Below are 18,519 nucleotides of genomic sequence, written 5' to 3'. Positions count from 1 at the left end.
AGGTGAACCGTGTGGGAAACTCTCCTCGCTCTGTCTCGAGGATTTGACTCGAGGGAATCGGCACAGAACCAGTAAATCTCACATATTAGCTCGTCTCACTGCTGCAGTTTCATTTATTTATCTGGCATTTGGCAGTTTAGTCACAGCCACAGTCTCATCAGCCTCCATCATATCTCACACATGCAAACATTTCATTGTACTGTAACCTCCTGCACTGGAGAGAGAGACTGTGCAGATATAAAATATAGCTCACGGGGGGGGTCTCTTTAAAGGCTGATTCCGGTTTATTTTTGTAGTTTTGGCTGTCATCTGTTTTCGTTATGTCAGTATGGCACCAACCAAATTAATTGCTGAGCTCTGGGAATAGATTCGCTAAACACAATCCAATAAAGCAAGAAACGCGAGAGGTCAGACCTAAAAAATGTATTTAAGGGTAAAATTCAAAGTGATAGCAAATGAAATGTTCAGAAAAAAATTCCCCATCGCACAGGAAAACAGTACTTGCACAACTACGGCAACTACATTAGGTCAAACTGTGATGGATGTTGACAGTTTTTGGGTAATAATCGCACACATTGCCTTAAGCCTTAGATTAAGTTGTTGTTATGCAAGAGGGGGAAAAAAACGACAGGTGACTTACAGCTGTGGCAGGTGGCTCCGCTGTAGCCGCTGTCAGAGCAGTTACAGTGGAAGACGGTCCAGGACTGACTGCAGCGGCCGCCATGTTCGCACCGACTGGGGGAACACCTGAGAGGGAGAGAGGGAAGGCATGATGTGAGTAAACTCTTATAAAGATTTCATTTAAGATTAGAGTTGATTGTTTGGCTTTTTTGGCAGATTAATTTTCTGCTAACAATTCTCCAGGATCTGCAGACTTCTACTGGAAATGAAAGAACACACTTCAGAGACGAGATTAACGACAGGACTGATAATATTGTGACTAAACAGGGCAGGTCCAACTAAATATCGCTGATGAGACTACGATTACAGGAGCCTTTCCCAAATGAAACAACGTGCCGAACAACATGCCGATAAAAAGAAAAAATCAGTCGTTAACCTGCTCTCTGAAGTGTTTTCGTTCATTTCCTGGAGTCGTTTCTTCATCTGAAGTCATACGAGGTGGATGTGTCGGGTTTTAGTGTGTTACTATCAGACAATCTTGCTCTATTGACGCCTTTAAATCTAAACTCTAAACTTACTTCTTTGACTTAACGTCCTGCCGACGAGAAACAATATGTTTTAAAATTGATTTGAATTCAGTACGGCTGACACCCCAGTCTGGCCCCCAAAGCACGATTCAATGACGTGACGACCCTTCCTTCTTTTTAAAGTTCCTTTCATTGTGGGTAATGTAGGAAAATGTGTGGAATAAAAAGACGACGCCTCTCCACCATGAGTCCAGAGATGTTACAGAAGGCTGTTAAACGTTAAATTGGGACGGCGCCCGCTTTAAAGGTAACCGAAAAGCTCTGAGCGTTTAAGCGTTTACTTGGCCTTTTGTGCCTGAGTACGGTTATAATGAAAGTATTAGTGAGCATTTAACGATGCTTTTAAACTCCCACGGCCTTTCAAAGCGAGAAAATTACTTTATTAAACTAAATGGCCCCGGTACGAAATGCAGCTTTTCCATTTCACGGAGGGAAAAACCTTTATGCCAGAGCTCTTCAAGGTTATTTATTTGATGACCAGTAAGCTGAAATAAACTGCTAAACAATGCTAAAAAGCAGTGTAGGAGGAAAAAGCAGAGAACGTCTCTCATTTTCATGTCAGTTTTGCATTTAGTTGTGGGAGGTTGTTGGTTTTGAAAAACTTCTGGAAAACGTGGTAACTTTTCTCTTTCCTCAGCGAGATCAAAAGAATAATTTCATTATTTCTTTCTTTCATTTTATATGAAAAGTTGAAAGTTTTCCGCCTAATAGAAAATATCTTTTCACTTCTCCTCGGCGGCAGATCTTCTCCGATTGAACCGAGCTGCTCTTCCAGTGTGCTGCCACAGTCTGTAAGAAGCTCTTTAAATGAATCCGGCTCCCTGAGGAGTTCACTGTGTGTTATTTAAAGATAAACATCATGCTGCTGCATCCATCGTCACATCAGTCATGTGTGGGAGGGAGTAAAAGGACGGAAGGAACCGAAGGAAGGAGGCTGCGAGTCATTTATTTGACGCTGGAAAATGAATCCGTGACATTAGAAAAAGACAAAGAAGCGTTCTTCTCTGTTGTTGAGTTTTTTCTTCTGCACACAGATGATTTAAGTGGATGTGGCAGAAGCTTAGAAAGCTACCAAGGTTATTCCATCTTATCGGCGATGCATGATCGAAATCTTTGAGACCTGTGCAAATAAAACCAAAACTATGGCGAGATCGCTGAGATGATATGTTAAACTGACACTTTGAAGGTATACTACGCAGGGTTTGACGGTCGCTGCTTCGAAAACAAAGCACTCAAAGTTGCCTCCTCCTTTTGTGGAGGTCGAGCGAGGTGGTGAGGGAGCGGCGTTAGTGAGGACAAAGCAGTGAATCAAAGAAATAAAACATTATGTTCTTATTGTTTCGCAGCGGTGACGTACTAAAGCACGAAAACAGCCCTGGGGGGAAGGAGCTGCATTATCAAATTTTGTGTGAATTCAGCCGAAGCTTACGTCTCTGCTGTGTGAGCAGAGCGGAGAAGAAAGACACAGGTTGCAATGTTATCGCCAGGGGGGCTGCACACCAATACCCAAAGGTTGACGGCCAGACACGTCCCAATCACAACATCATACTGAGAAAATAAGAGAATAAACGCACTTCTATGGCTCATGAATGATGATTGAGAGGAAAACCTTTTGTATGAGTCGATACATAGTTTTAAGGAACATCCTGTACAGTATAGCCTCACAATAACACAGCTCAGCTTGTCTCTGGTGAGACACATACAGACAGTGTGTGACCTCACTCTGCTGAGGACAACACAGAGAGAGAGAGGACGACAGGAGATGATGAGTAATAGTGTTTACATCCACACTGGTTGCTTTCCATCTGTTGCAAGACCGGCTGGCACCTCCAGGAGGTTTCACACACACACACACAATTTTGCGCCATTGGTTTTTGCGAAGTGTTTTCGTTCGTCTTTATATTCATAAATACATGTTACTGTGCACCGTCACATACGTTTACAAGTTTCTACTTATTTAAACGTGTGTGACAGTGTTTGCGTGTGTGTTTGCCCAAAACGCAAAGGCAGGAGTATTGAAGAGAAAACAGATTACTGTACAGAATGTGCAGCCTCGCTGTTATTTAGATAAAAGCCCTGACTCAGCAGCCTGTCAGCCTGCGTGCGACTGTGTGATTTTTTACCTCCATTTATCTCTATACTGCTTTAATCTAAGAGCAAGCTGGAGCCTTGCAGATAAAGCACTTAGCTTTCACTTTAAATTCACATTACCACACTGCTCGGGTCTTTTTATACACTCGGTGTTGGTGCGTGAGTGCGGCAGGGTCTCGGTGGCTGTAATCAGCATTGTCGTCGTTGTGACGTAAAGTCGAACATTGTCAGACAAATTATGTGAAATGACAGTTTGATGCATTAGTGGACGCACATAGCAAGTAACGATGAGTTGCTGAGCAATCGAACATTTCCCAGAATGCTTTAGGAGTCAATGATCAATTCAGTGTAGACGTCAAATCCCACTCGTGGTATTTACTTTTTTGAATTAACAGAGTACCAGGATGGCCGAGTGGTTAAGGCGTTGGACTTAAGATCCAATGGGTGAATACCCACGTGGGTTCGAACCCCACTCCTGGTATTGTATTGACTTGTTGCTCGGTCTATGGTCTTGACTAAGCTAAAGGCAGAGTTATTAAGTAATTCAACCCCAGAAAACATAGTAAATATCAGACTGATAACTGAGAGACTGTATTAAAATTGGACCAGTTCACCTCAGAAGCCGCCATCTTTGGTAAGTGGAGACATCAAGACGTTGGGCATGTGCAGAAGACAGACAGGTTTTATCATTTACATGGGACAGTTTTTATTTTGATCAGTTTATGAATTCCTCTGCTACCGATTTAAATTTTGTTTGATTTGGGCCTCGCAATGTGAGGCTCCATGGTAACGCAGCTGGTGTCTCTATTGGCTTTAGGAGCACATTCGCTCGATCAAACTTAAACAAAGTTTAAATCTGATCGAAGAAGTTGCCGGAGTCGGTTTGAGATCGCTGTGAAGCAGAAAACAGACACTTGAATTTGTTCATCATTCAGGCTTCAAAGGAAGGCAACACTATTATCTTGTTAGGTAGATAACAGTTGGATTGCAGTATGACTAAGTCAAACTTACTTTTCTTACAGATAGAATATTCATGGTGTAATTGTGATGTATGTAGATGACGACACCAACAAGCCAGTGTGTAGCATCTCACCAGGATGGCCGAGTGGTTAAGGCGTTGCACTCAAGATGCAATGGACACAAGTCCTCGTGGGTTCAAATCCCACTCCTGGTATTGACACTTAATTTGTTGGGCTGTAACACTAATTATATGAGAGGACAAATACAGTCAGAGCTCTTTAAACTAATAACTACTTCAATTCTACAGGAAAGAGTTGATGTTTATGACAAAAATGACCTTGTTGCTTTGTGCTGAGTCATTGTAGATGAAGTTTGAGCCTCTGATTAAGTTGCTGTTCTGGAGGTGATTTATCTTCTACTGTCCGGTGTTTTGCTTTCAGATTGTTTCTATTTATTCAGTTGGATGACACAGTTTTCTTCAAGCGCTCGGAGCAATTGGCTGAAAACAAACATTAACAAGTGTTGGTGTCCCTTGTGTTATCTGGGCCGCCATTTCCAACAACCCAGTGTGATTAATAGGCTTGATTTCTCCGCTTTCCTAGCCAACAATCCACTTGCTGAGGGTTTTTTCGTGTCATTTTTCAGAACAGGAGAGCTCTGAATGACCGTGAAGGTTGTTGTTACCCTCAATTCCCTGGTTGTTCACCTCTACAGGAAATGGATGGACTTCTGTTGTTTGCGATGTGAAATCAGGTTGGAACTGAAGTGAATGAGATCTGAGTGTTGATTCAGCTCCAGTCCTGCTGATGGGTCAAGTCTATTAAATGCAAGGCTGCTTTTTTGTTGTACTAATTGCATAAAGTCACACTGCTATCAAGTCTGCAAACAGACGCACTAATACAGGTGCAATACTCTGATATAAGGTAAGAAAAATGTATGGAAGCTGTGTCTTTAACTTTATTTTACTTAAAACTTTATTTCTCATGTAGCTCGGATTTAATCAACAGCGAGGTTACAGTGAGGTAAAGCACAGTGGGAGCCCTGATTCGTCTCTCGTTCTGTTCCAGCGAGTGAGTCGAATCTGTGCATGAACTGAATAATAATCTAATAAATGTAGAAACAGGAAGATATTTCATTAAATCCTCTGGAGCAGATTATCCTTCTGTCCTGGTGGGGACGGCTGCTGTGTGTAGCCATATTCATATACAGTCTTTAGGTTTGTATGTGAGTGTTTGTCTCCTACAGGACAGTTTATAATTGTTGCTTTGATTGCGCTGTGTTTTTTCTGTGACACTGAGACGGCAGGCAATCGCTTCTGCTCCACATGACTTACTCGCTTGATATGAGATGACTGTTAATGACTGCTACAGAGACGAAAATGGAAATAAAGACATACGACGATGATGAACTCTTGTTCTTCTTTTGTTCTGCACGTCTTTCTGCATCTGTCATACGTGGAGGTGAGAATTAGGGCATTTTCCTTCCTATAATCTTTAATAACAACATATTCAATTTGTATCTATGCTAGCAATATGGGTCTAGAAATAGCAATGAGGGTCTGTCAGTTGGTCAATTCACCACTTTGGTCCAACAGTCATGGTCTTCAGAGGATAAAGCCTACAGACAATGGTGACCACCCCTGGATTTCGCTTTAGCACCAACATGTGGTGATATTTATTGTTTTTAGTGGAATATCTCAACAACTACTAGATGGATTTACATGACCAGTGGTTTAAAATTCATATTACCTGCCGAATGAATTGAAATAACTAACTAACTAATAATGATCCTCTGACTTTTCATCAAGCACCACCATCAGGCCAACATTTTAAACTTTTTAATACTTTTAGAAAATACTGCTAAACATCAGAAAGTGTCACCTCTCTGTGAAGTGCCTTCAGTTAGCATCATGGCCGTTGCCATCTTGTTTTTTCGAGCCAAAAGTTACCATATTTGGATGAGAGTGGAGCTGCATTGCTGCCCCTTCTGACTGAAGTAAACTCTCTTATAATGAATTGTCAATAACCTCGCTCTGAAGCACATCTTCCTTTATCATCTATTTTACTCTAAATGGGACCATAATTTACAAAATGAGCATCACGCTGTGTTGGAGAAGACTTAAAACTAGAGATTGAGACCATAAACTCATAAGAAATCTGTTTACTGAAACCAGTGGAGTTGCCCCCTGCCGAGTGGTTAAGGTGTTGATGTTAGCATTTAGATCAACGCACTGCTGTGCCTGATTACACAATTACGCCTCATAAAGCTGCTAGCATGGCTTGAGATGCTCATATTTGACGGCAGCTGGTCATGCTGCGGCACGTGGTCGGTGTCTTAACCCACTACGCCATTAAGGGCATCTCACAACAGAAAATATAAGGCCTTTGGTTGTTGCCTAAATGATCTACTGTCACACAGCATAAGTGAGATGCAGCAGGCGTAAGAATAAAACTAGATTAATGGAGAATGGAAAGTAACACATCTGAAGATTGCCGCTTTAACAATAGTTGTCGCAATAAAAATGACTGATATTAATACGAAGCTCGATCAAAGCAGATGAATCATAATAAAAAGGCAAAAACCAAAGAGAGAATAACAATTATTATTACAGAGAGACGGAGAGAGAAAGCAGGCGGAAATGTAGATTTGTCAGATATCAGGGAGAATAAAACAAACGGGGCTGTCAGTGGTTATTTCACAGCTCAGGTCTCCTCTGAACAATAATTCTCCTTTCCTTATAGGAAACACAGAGCTCATGCTTTTCATTCTCTGTGCGTGTTTGTTTGTTACTTTCCTGGATGCAACACTCCACACCGCTTCACCTCACAAATAAATCACTCTGCCAAAAAATCAAAGAAAAGAAAAATTACATTTCACTTTCACAATAGTCGCGTCTCCTATCAAGTTGGATGACAAAACAATCGAGGCAGCTAAGGACAAGAAAACAAAACGGAAGGAAACTTCAGACTGACAGGACACGACTCCAGCTGTTGGTCTGCGGTTTGAACAAGTTTATTCTAACTGCTCTTCACTCTTAACTCTTTGCAGTCTGAGAATTTGTTTTTTCAAATCTTCGATGCTATCAGGTGGTCTGATATTTCTAACATAGACCCATGTCAACAACAGATCATGTATTTGTCTGACAGCACGAATTGGATCTGATTGTGGGTCTTTGTTACAATTGCATGACCAGGATGGCCGAGTGGTTAAGGCGTTGGACTTAAGATCCAATGGGCACATGCCCACGTGGGTTCGAACCCCACTCCTGGTAGATTTATGAAAGTGTTCACATCATTTCTAAGGGCTGTCTCGCAACTGGATTTGTTTCAGTTTCCTGAAGACGCTTCACCTCTCATCCAAGAGGCTTCTTCAGTTCTAAGTAAAGTGTTCTTACAGAGTCGTTAAGGTCACGTGTGAGCTCTGAGTTTCAGAGTCGTTAGGGCCACTTGTGGGTCGTTGACCCAACTGGCCTTTAAGTGGGTTGCTAACGCTAGGTGAGCCCAGGTGTGAATGGTTGTTAAGCTGTCTGGGGAGGGAACTCGGTACTACACTGTAGGTGATAAGTAATGTTGTAGGCCACCTCCTCTGTTCAAAGACAGCTGTTCCAGTGTGACATAGATGGACTCCTTTACTCCTCTTTTAAACCATCTGTCTTCTCTGGCCAAGGTGTTTACATTGTTGTTCGTATCACTTGCAATTATTGATCATGCATACAATACAGTGTTCTTGTAAGCTTTTGTAGCTTGAAACCCCACTATTAATCAACATACTGCTTATTCCATAGCCCGTAAATGGTTGGAACAGATTGCAATGGGGCATTTTAGCCTCACAATTTAGTGCCTATATGTGTCAACAGCTGTTGTGTTTCCAGGATTATAAAGGCATTGGTCCCAAAACCAATTGCACTGATATCCTACTCATGAAACGATAATATATGGTAGTGAACAGCCATTAATTACTAAGATTTCTGAACATCTGGAGTTTCTCCTATTCAAAAAATGTGTTTAAGATGAGGACATTGTGTAAAAGTGTGATGATTTTTCATCCAACCCCACTCCTGGTATAAAACATGGTAGTAGTGGATATTGACTAGTACTGGATCTGTACATCACCTCGAAACATCAAACACCAAATGTGTTGATACAGCTGTGATGGCCGAGAGGTTAAGGCGTTGGACTCGAAATCCAATGGGGTTTCCCCGCGCAGGTTCGAACCCTGCTCACAGCGAATAAAGTTTAAAAGCCTGCTAATGGAGACATTACTCTATCTCCAACAGATGTGACATGGTGATTTTAGAAACTGCCAAAGTCTTGGGCGGCTGTGGCTCAGGGGTAAAGCCAGCATCTTGTTATTGGAAGGTCGCTGGTTCGATTCCTCTGGTCTGCATGTTGAAGTGTCCTTGAATCCCAAAACTGCTCCTGATGTGCTGGTCGGCACCTTGCATGGCAGCCACCACCATCAGTGTGTGAATTACTGTAAGTTGTTTTGGACAAAAGCGTCTGCTAAATGACCTAATGTAAATGTACTACCAAGGCGCGGGAGTTGCCAAATCACACCCATCATCAGGAACAGTTTATCTCAGACTGTTGCAAAACGCCCCACTCTATCGTGAGAAAATATAATAAAATTAGAAAAGCTAATGTGCCAATCGCTAATGAGCCACAACCTCATAACCATAATCTCTGAAGGATCGATGCTCAAGGCTCAAAACACTGAAATCTCATGGCTGATCACGTAATGAATACAGTGCTTAGTATCTCAGTAGACGCAAAGAAGATAAAATGATGGACCAGAGGTAGAGTACGCAAGGTTTTGGTGGTACTGACCTGTCAATGATGCCACACATATCGATCTGCAGGTGGCTGTAATTTCCCAGCAGTCTTTGCTGCACCTTAATGAGGTCCACCGGCTGGTTCTCCACGCTCAGGAGACGCATGCAGCCCTGAAAGATGTCGAAGGGATTTTTACATTCCTGACCGTCTTCTTCAGCGGGACAACCTGGACAGGAAAGTAAAGAAAAGCACTTAAAGCCAATAGAAAAACAGCAAAGAGTGACATGACAGTGGTACACAATGATCTATAGGGGCTTAAACATACTGTGATTTACTAAAGAGTAATATCAAGTTAAATATTCTCTGCTACACAAAGAGCTGAGCTGTGATTTTGGTGCACTGTGTATAATGCAAATATAGGCCAAGCCTTGATCAAATGAATGTGGGTATTTTTTTCCTACAAGTCCGTTTAATGTGGAAAAGGAGATAGTGAGTGTGCTGCGCTCGTGCGTTAATGTGCGACTGTGAATGTGGAGGATGATAAAAAAAAACCTCAGGCAATAAAAGAACATGCCTGGACTGCAATATTGCTGAGCAAAGAGAGGACAAAAGAGATGAGATTTTAGAAAAAGAGGCGGCGAGGAAGGCAGAGGAGAATGAAACAGAGGGAGAACGGATAGAAGGACGAGAGGAAAGAAAACGGGAAGACAGAGAGGATAGAAAAAGGGAGAGAGGGCAGAGTGAAGGAAGGACAGAGACAGAAATGAGAGGAGAGGAGGAGGAACGATAAAGCAGACTTATAACTTTCATTATAAAACAGCCACAAGCTACATTTGGCTCAGTGCACACACAACTGTAGAGGTGAGTATTGACGACACTGTACTACACTGTATAATACACAAACATGTCAACAACTTTTCAAATATGAATGTACATCTTTCAGGGCAAGAGCTGATTTTTAGTTTAAAGTTGAAAGGTTTTGTGGCTTCTTTGTATAATAAGAGACAGATTTAGAGATCCGGATCGTTTTAACTAAATGTACTGTTGAAAAAGTAATAAAGAAAATTAAATAACACACACAATATAAATAAGTGGGTTGCATTTAAATGACAGTCTGAGATCAGCATTAAGAGTAAAAGGGAATTAATTCAAATCCAGACATCAAAATGCAAAAACTAGACACATTTCTTTCCAAACACACATGTTTTGAGCGGGCACTCCAACAATATGCCTAAAAAGTTGAACATTAAATTGTAAATTGAAATACAGCTGACCTACCACGGACCTCCTGCAAAAATATAGTTGAACTATATTATTACGTCTAACAAAACTAATTCTGAATGCTGATTTATGCTCTTCTCAGAGCTCTACTGTTTGAATATCTCATGAATATTCATTCAAAACATTATCGAGGCCCGGTCAGTGTAATGATGTTAAAAATTAGCATGCCCGCTTTTCAGTTTAATGTAACAGTTCACTGTGTTGTAAAGTGCCTTTGAATAGTTGGACTGGAAAAGCACTTTAGAAATGCAGGCCATTAACATTTAACAGCACAGTGATTGGCACCTTCTGCGGCTTTACAGCAGACTTTTTTCGAGATTATGTGTTTCGCTCTTACCACCAAAGAAGAGTTGACCCCCTGCGGTGAGCGAAAAGCTGGCATGAGCGACGCCTCCTTCTTCTTTGTCTACGGCGACGGTCAGACGACCTCGTCTGGAGTTCAGCTCCACAGAGTGCCACTGACCGTCACTTAGAGCAGAACCTAGGACAACATATTATTATTATTATATCATATGCATTTTCACAGAAGGTGCTGATCTCCAGGGTCAATTCTCTTGGCTGTCAGACTGACCTGCATTGAGCTCCAGCAGCGCCCTGCCAGCTTTATGGATCTGTAGCTGCAGCCTGGCCTCACTCAGGTACAGCCAGACCACGCCCCCTTCCTGAGGCAAGCCAAAGGTGAGCAGAAGCCCCGCCTTGTTCCACGTCCTGAACTGGAACCCCACGGACACGCCCCCCGAGGAGGACGCCAACGCCGACGCCCCCGGCAACTGCAGGAAGCTCTGGGGGCCGGGGAACGTCACGGCGACGGAAACTGGCTCAGCACAAGAGAAGGTCACATTGCCCTGAGACAGAAACATGCAGAGTGGAGAGAGAGGAGGAGGAGGGACGGGAAAAGTGATTACTAGAGAGATAAAACAACATGAAACATGAATATTAATCAGCTGCAGAGGGCGTGTCGATGTGACCTCTGTCACAATGATCTCATCAGCAAGTCTGCTTGACAATAAAAGCCATGAGTGCAAACTGAAAATGTCACAGCTTAGAGGTATGAAGGGAGGCGGGTATGTATGTGAACAGTACTATATAGACATTTCAGTCGCGGCCCATTGTTTTGAGTAGTGGTAATGACACCGGGTCTATTGCTAAGGCTGCAGCGGTAATATATTACAGCCCCCTGCTCCCTGCTGGGAATATCAGTCTGCTATCTTTATAATGCTCCGGAAACACAGATGACATCTAAAAGCCCTTTGTAGAGCTGTTAAAGTGATATATGGAAGTACATTGTGGAGGATGCAGCACCACTGCAAAGCATAAAGTAAAAAAGTGAGCAATAAAATCCCCCAAAAAGCCTTTCACTAACACACATGCACACCTGAAATCCCACGCAGACACACACACCTCTGAAGGCTCTGCTTCATTTTATGATCATGGCTCCAAGAAAGGTACAAAAGTCGTCTCTGTATTAACATGGACAATGACTTTGTTACTAGTAGAGCTAAAAAGCCTCTATTAGATCTTCAGCCATGCATGAGATTATCTGAACCATTTTCACTAACAACTTTTGCTTCTCTGCTCTCCGGTCTGTTACTGTAATGAGAAAGCATTTATCAGAAATCGTTCAGAGTCGCTCTCGATCCACTTATCGTCATAGTAGAAACATCTAAAAAGGTCCGCACGGTAAAAGACAAGCAGGCATTACTATAAGTGTAACCATACTCTACTCTCCTCTGTCCTCCCATCACTCACTGTCCTTGTTAAGAGCTCGTCGGCTTCATTAACCAGCTAGCGGCTCATTAGCAGCAGCAACAGCGCCAGATGATTTCCCAGCGGTGCTCTCAGGCTGTCAGCATGTATGAACACACCTGCATGTAGACATCCTTTGTTGTCTGTCATTTTGATTGGCAGTGTTGTAAGAACTCTGTCATAATCAATTATTACACGTCAATAAAATTATCTTTTTTTTTATAATGATAATAAGACCTAGCCTATTTTATAGCATTTAAAAAATAAATGATCACCATAACTTTCACAGCACAAACTTACAGATTATGTTTATTCCCTCGTCGTAGCTGCGTTAAGCACTTGTTCAGAAATAAGTTTGTGGAGGGCCGCATTAAGCCTGCAGATGTTACATTAGGTGGCGCAGCTCCAGCTATTGATGTTTTCTCTCTCAGATACAAAAGCTCAGCGGAGGAGCCGAACATCAAAGCTCTTTCCCCCAAATGATTTACGTAATCTGTCATCATCACACTGGAGGAACAACACGAAACTCTGTGTGGTGCCACAGAAGATAAGCAGGCTAGTGTTTCCCATGTGTGCACCCTTTTGAGCAAATTGTCCATCTTATATTTCATATTTCAACAAGCACGTAAACAGAGTCAACACAAAACAAGTTTTTACCACAAAGGAAAGTCGAAATAAGAGCATTTCAGGTGGATTCTGTGATGATGATGCTGCTGTGGAGGCAACTCAATCGTTAGAATAAATGTTCACTGAGTACGTTTCTGCAAAACCACGGATAATTTAAAACTGGACGTCAGGTTTAGGCATAAAAAATAGTCGTTTAGGGTTAGGGTACCTGTTTGACCACGATCACAGATGGCGTTTCTGTGGTTTGCAGAAACGTTAACTGCTACAGTAACATAATATCCTGGGCTGATGGAGGACGGATGAAATATAAAACTGAAGTAAGAAAAGAAATGTACATTAGAGTTAACTGCTCTGAGTAACTCTCCAGGGCTTCAGTCCATTATCTTAACCGGCTTTGGCTCCTGAAATGAGTTTTGTAACAGAACTGAAACTTACTGTCAAAGTCGGTTATGTTCAGCTACTTACCATCAAGCAACTGTCCACTGTAAAATGTACTCACCACTGCAGTAACTTGGCGGTCCTTGTTTTTAGCGAGCTCTATCAGGTTGAGGTCGTTGTACAGCAGGTTTTCCAGGCAACCATGAAAGCTCCTCTTTGGTTTCTGAGAGCCGAGGTCCTGGACTGCCCCCACACTCAGCTGCACGGGGACAAAAACACACACAAGATGGCAAAAAATGTAATATACTCGCTGGTTTGTTCACACAGACCTTCCTTTTTCTGTGTCGGAGCAGTGTGTGTTGTATCGCACCTGCTCGATCTCCCAGTGGCTGAACTCTGCAGGGATCTGAACCCTCTCGGCGTGTTTGTCCACAGTGAGGTTGAGGTGAGAGCTGCGCCGCTCCACTGCTAAATGGTGCCAGTGCTGATCGTCTAACAGGCTGCCGAGAGAGGCGAGGCGCCGGGGTTCGGAGGATGAACCTGGGGGAGGAAAAACAAGATGGGAGAGAGGATGAGGAATGAAGGAAGAGGAGCAAGAGCAAAGTGGGGTCAGGTGAAAAATAGAAGAAGGTTGAGGTGGAGAAGAGGGCGTGCAGGAAGATATGAGGAAGGAGGAAAACAAGGATGAGGAAGGAGGAGGTTCAGATAAAAGTGAGGTTACAAGAGGTAAGAGGAAGGGAACAAGGAGTAAAGAAGAACAGGGAGGATGTCAGTGGATGAAAAAAAAGCAAGAGGATGGAGGGATGACGGAGGGGGAGTCGGGAGAGGATACAGCAGACAGAGACAAATAGACCATAATTGAAGACTTATCACATTGCGAGAAATGGAAATTACAGACAGTTCTTCCGTCAACACATAACCGCTGTTTAATTTGCAAAGTCTGAGCTCCACATTAAATAAGAAGAAAGACAACACTATAAATGAAACGAGACGGGACAAAATGAAACGTTATTGGTTTTCTTTTGGTGCTTTTTGAGTTTTATCAAGACTCACTCTGGTTCTTTACCGTGTAGATCTGCTTCTTTTAAGCCGAGGAAGTCTATCTCCTTCTCTATCTTTAGTTATCTGACCTGACAGACTGTTGTTAGTTTGTTTGTTGTGTTCTCATTATCTGACCCGGAAGTCTGCCTCTTTCAGACGATCTGACCCGGTGTCGAGCCCACTGACAGCTACAACACGCCGGCCTCCATATTGTTGTCTAAACATTTCATTTTTCTGGGTCTCCCACAGAGAGAGTCAGACAGAGGTCAGACTCTCTCGGCTCATTCGGGACTACAGTAAATCTGCATAGTCGCACAGAGAACTGAAGCAAAACTGAAGCAGAGGAAACAAAGCGACACATCATTAATGATAGATGAGCGCCGGCCGGTCTAAATAAGTGGATCCATCCCCATGAAGTGCTGGGAGAGAAACTTTGTTATTTCTGCTGAGAGAAGGAGCCGCAGAAAGAGCTGAATACAGTCGGCCATTAAAAATGTATCGAGATATTCTTTCGGGAGAGACAAGTCCAACTTCAGAGAGAGAGAGAGAGACACAGACAGTTTGGAAGATGATGGATAAATGTATTTTTTGGATATTTCAGTCCATTTTGTGAGATCATACATTTGATTGAAGCTTGGATGAGAAAAACAACTTCATTCAGAGAGAGAGAGAAAGAGAGAGCCAGGATGTGGAGCTCGTGACAGAGAGGAAGTCGGTCCTGTCAGCACAGTTATTAGGATGAGTTATTTGATTACTGTCTGGACGAGTTGAAGAGAGACAGGGAAATCAATATGACGAGAAGGATAGCGAGACTTAAAAACAAATACAATGTTTTTTAATGGCATTGATTAATGGAACGATTAGTGTGCAGCAGGAGGCAGAGAAGAGAGGACGACCTAATAATAGAGCATTTCATTGGATGGATGATTTGATTACTGATCAGAAAATCACTTCACTGACATTAATACATCGTAAAGAACCGTCTCCATCCTTCTCTTGGTCCATCTGTCTCTATTTGCTCTATAGTTGTTTCTCTTCTCGGGAGTGAAATCATCGCCAGACATGACGACCACTAGCTACATGGCTAACTGAGCTAACTAGCAAATGGCAGCTGTAGTTAGCAGCAGTTACTCTGGTGGTATACAAGGTCACAAGGTCACAGTTATTTATCACTTAACAACACCAGGGTTGCAAAATGAAGAATTTAGTTTAGTCTTTTATGTATTCATGACATATATGATGTATATACTAATTTTTCTGCTCTAAAGCACAAAAGTAACAGTAACTTGGTCAAATACTGACAGTTTTAGCTTACAAAACTTTTATTCTTACTTCACATTTCACATTAATATTACTCATATTTGTCTAATTGGCTTTTTCAGCAGCTCAAATCTGATTTCGATTGAAATGTCACTATCGTGACTTTTACAGAGCAGTGTAATTATTCACATTTTGAATTGTATAACCACTCTGTTATATATTTATGCTGAATCTCTGCTCTAATTAGCTGTCATTGTTCCCTTTATTATTAAAATATTAATATTTTCAGACACAAGTGACAGCTGCACCACAGATTTGATAATGTGGTTGAAATTCTTTTGTGACTAAATGGGCCAATTAAAGTTACAGATGACTTAACTCTCCTCTCACAATGTCAGAGGATATCTCATAAGGACTAATCAGGAAACTATGGGAAGTATTATGGTAATGACATGACTTGCTGCCTCTCGAAAATCCCCTTGACTTGAAAACAACTAATTAAACTAAGTGTTATAGACATAAAATGAAGCATGACTCCGCAGCTGCATGGTTTATTTCTCACCTTGACAAATTAAAATGTGACACTAAGTGAGTGGTGGCATGTTCGCTCACACAAAGCGCAACGTTTGTCACATAATCAGAAGCTCTGTTATGAGCCACAACTTGCGGCAGGGAGTGAGAAGTTCGACTGAGGCCTTTTTGCTGCCTCAGAAGTTTTCTGATCTGCTTCTTCCCCCGCAGTTTCTAAGATAGCATCATCCACTTTTCTATTGTTTGAATGTAAAGAGTCGATTCTGCATCGTAAGCTAAACTGTTGAAACAAGACGACAGCATGATGACAGTCCCATTCGCCGAAGCAACGGCATCTTCTCCAGTGTCAAACAGATAAGAAGTGATCATGTTCAATCACTACGTACCTCAGAAAACTAACTGAACGCACAGGGAGTGTAAGAAGATACCGATCTGGACAATGTAAACTACACACAAGAGTGAATCCCCCTGTACAGCATCTACCTGCTCATTGCCCCACTATAAAGACCAAAATGTGGCAGGGAAGTCGGAAGTGAGTTTCGCGTTATGGCTGACGACATGTTGTTTTTTTTAGAGCCGGACGTGACTATGTTTGGAGGAGAGGGTGGAGCAGGGGAGGATATCCTGATAGTGACTTGTCAATCACAAGGTAGCCACACCCTAAAACATGCCCTGCTTTACTGTCTATTTTACTTTAAATGGGACCATAATTTACAAAATGAACATCATGTTGCATCAAACATGACTTGACACTAGCGACTGGGACCATAAACTCATTAGGAAACTGTTTCTTGAAGTGATAAATCAAGTGAGGACTTAGGGTCGTTTTCTCATAAGTTTACATACAATCAGAGTTCTTTTTGAAACCAGTGGAGTCGCCCCCTGCAGGCTCTTAGAAATAATGCAGGTACCGCATTGGCTGCAGTAAGGACCCAGGTTTGTCCACCAATGCAGAATAAGTGGTAAATAAATAACATTACAAACGCGGACATCGCTGTGATCTATCTTTTTCATAGAGGTATCACAGACACAGGCATCCATTGAACCCCTTTCTAATCAATATGCAATTACCTCAGCATTTAAGCGTACACTTCCACATATGCCCATTGGGAGACATCAGGAGGAGTAACGATTAGTTTCATGTGCGGTCACGATGTATATACAGTCACATCGCTGTACATAGCTCCAACTACATGTAGACTACCACAGTCAAACTCCTCCCCTCCTCTGAGGTTACAGAGATGCGATGTCCTTAATCAATCTCGGAATAGCTGAAGCACCACCGGCATCCAGATGTGTGCTACTGTGAGGTAACCAGTGTTTCACATGTGGAATGAAAGTAATAAGCAATCGTAGCATTTAAGCTTCCCGTGCTGATAGTTGGCCAAGTTATAGTATTATAAACACATATTACTATCCGAGAAGAAGTGCCTAGTTCTTCTACTTATCAGAACTAAACTCTGAAATGAAGCATGTCACTTTAAAAGTTATGGTGTGCCGATGACAAAATGAAAAACACTGACTAAGAGTCGCAGCAAGGTGCAACATGCAACAAAAATGTTCCCCATGTAAGTGTATGTTTCATTGGGAGCAGGAGTAATAACTGTAGTGCAATTTACTTACACATGGCAAAACAAACTGAACCGAACAGAATTTGTGCATCGACTCAACACAAATGTATCAACCATCATGTTTCTGACTCGTGTTTTGTTTCCTCTGTTATCCAGGACAGAGCTGCTGTGTCTGTGCAGAGCCGTTACTCATAAAGCGAACAGCATCTGCTCCAGGTGGGGTCAGACCTGTGTTCGTGTTAACAGAGCAGAGCTGGCCATGCATGAGCTCAGGGTCGACGCACACAGCAGATGACCGAATTCACACAATCTGCATCCAATAAAACCAACGCAGAAAAAGAGAGAGAGCGAGGGAGAGATACAATAGAAAGTACGAGACTGAAAGTTGAAGGACACTGAACTGAAAAAGGCTGAAATAGCCAGTTTTGAAAGAATATTAAAAAGTTGTGTTGGCACGTGCAGCAGGCAGACATACATAACAATGAAGGAGGAGTAATACAGAAAATGTGGTTGCCGAGGAATATAAATAGGACGTATGTGTGTCAGGGACAGAGATAGAAAAAGAAAAGATGAAGAGAGTGCAGCTACAAATGGCCTCTTCTGATGTAGAAAACGTATAGCAACGGGAGATCTGTGGAGACAAACCGAGACAAACAGCAGTAATTACAACAGAAAGGGATGAAAACTGAAAGTCATGTGATGAAACAAAGAGTAGAAAGAGACAGAGTGATAAGAAGAAACACAGAGGAAGAAGAGAACAACAAGACAGCCTCGTTTCTGTCATTTTAACGGACGGCTTTAATTTCCTCTCGCTACGCTGCAGCCTTTCTTTACTGTGACACCGTCTTTAAGTCAGACCTGCCGCTCTGTACGATGACACGCATCGTGTTAAAGGGAACAATCTTCAGTTGAATCACAGGTGATTCATGTGTTATGTGTTACAGTGAATCTGTCTCTTCAAGGTGGCGCAGTCTGTGAGACTTTTCAAGGTGATCCAGAGATTCCTCAGATGTCTCGCTCTCTTGTAAAGGTGATTGTTTTAGCTCACCCAGA

The 18,519-nt window shown here is 42.2% G+C and overlaps 1 protein-coding gene and 4 non-coding genes across 8 annotated transcripts in view; 4 read left to right on the top strand and 1 right to left on the bottom strand.

The window, feature by feature from the left end:
• LOC141017258 (contactin-associated protein-like 4) overlaps window positions 1-18,519 on the bottom strand; it is a 67,085-nt gene that overhangs the window by 36,452 nt on the left and 12,114 nt on the right. Inside the window, exons 4-10 of one of the 4 annotated variants that reach the window (XM_073491912.1) lie at window positions 16,642-16,647; window positions 13,434-13,603; window positions 13,185-13,322; window positions 10,884-11,157; window positions 10,650-10,793; window positions 9,086-9,257; window positions 641-747 (exon numbers count right to left, since the gene is read on the bottom strand). In XM_073491912.1, the coding sequence (XP_073348013.1) occupies window positions 641-747; window positions 9,086-9,257; window positions 10,650-10,793; window positions 10,884-11,157; window positions 13,185-13,322; window positions 13,434-13,603; window positions 16,642-16,647 (1,011 nt within the window). Of the gene's footprint in view, window positions 1-640; window positions 748-9,085; window positions 9,258-10,649; window positions 10,794-10,883; window positions 11,158-13,184; window positions 13,323-13,433; window positions 13,604-14,301; window positions 14,308-16,053; window positions 16,060-16,641; window positions 16,648-18,519 lie in introns of all 4 variants that reach the window. The other 3 variants (XM_073491911.1, XM_073491914.1, XM_073491910.1) reach the window with 3 other exon arrangements.
• Window positions 3,698-3,780, top strand: trnal-uaa (transfer RNA leucine (anticodon UAA)). Its single transcript has one exon. It is a non-coding gene; the product is annotated as a tRNA-Leu (tRNA).
• On the top strand, window positions 4,391-4,473 carry trnal-caa (transfer RNA leucine (anticodon CAA)). The gene has a single exon. It is a non-coding gene; the product is annotated as a tRNA-Leu (tRNA).
• On the top strand, window positions 7,448-7,530 carry trnal-uaa (transfer RNA leucine (anticodon UAA)). Its single transcript has one exon. It is a non-coding gene; the product is annotated as a tRNA-Leu (tRNA).
• Window positions 8,405-8,486, top strand: trnas-cga (transfer RNA serine (anticodon CGA)). Its single transcript has one exon. It is a non-coding gene; the product is annotated as a tRNA-Ser (tRNA).

Source organism: Pagrus major, chromosome 21, assembly GCF_040436345.1.
Source record: "Pagrus major chromosome 21, Pma_NU_1.0".
Taxonomy (NCBI): domain Eukaryota; kingdom Metazoa; phylum Chordata; class Actinopteri; order Spariformes; family Sparidae; genus Pagrus; species Pagrus major.
Note: the sequence above shows the minus strand (reverse complement) of the source record. Positions and strands in the feature narration are given on the sequence as shown.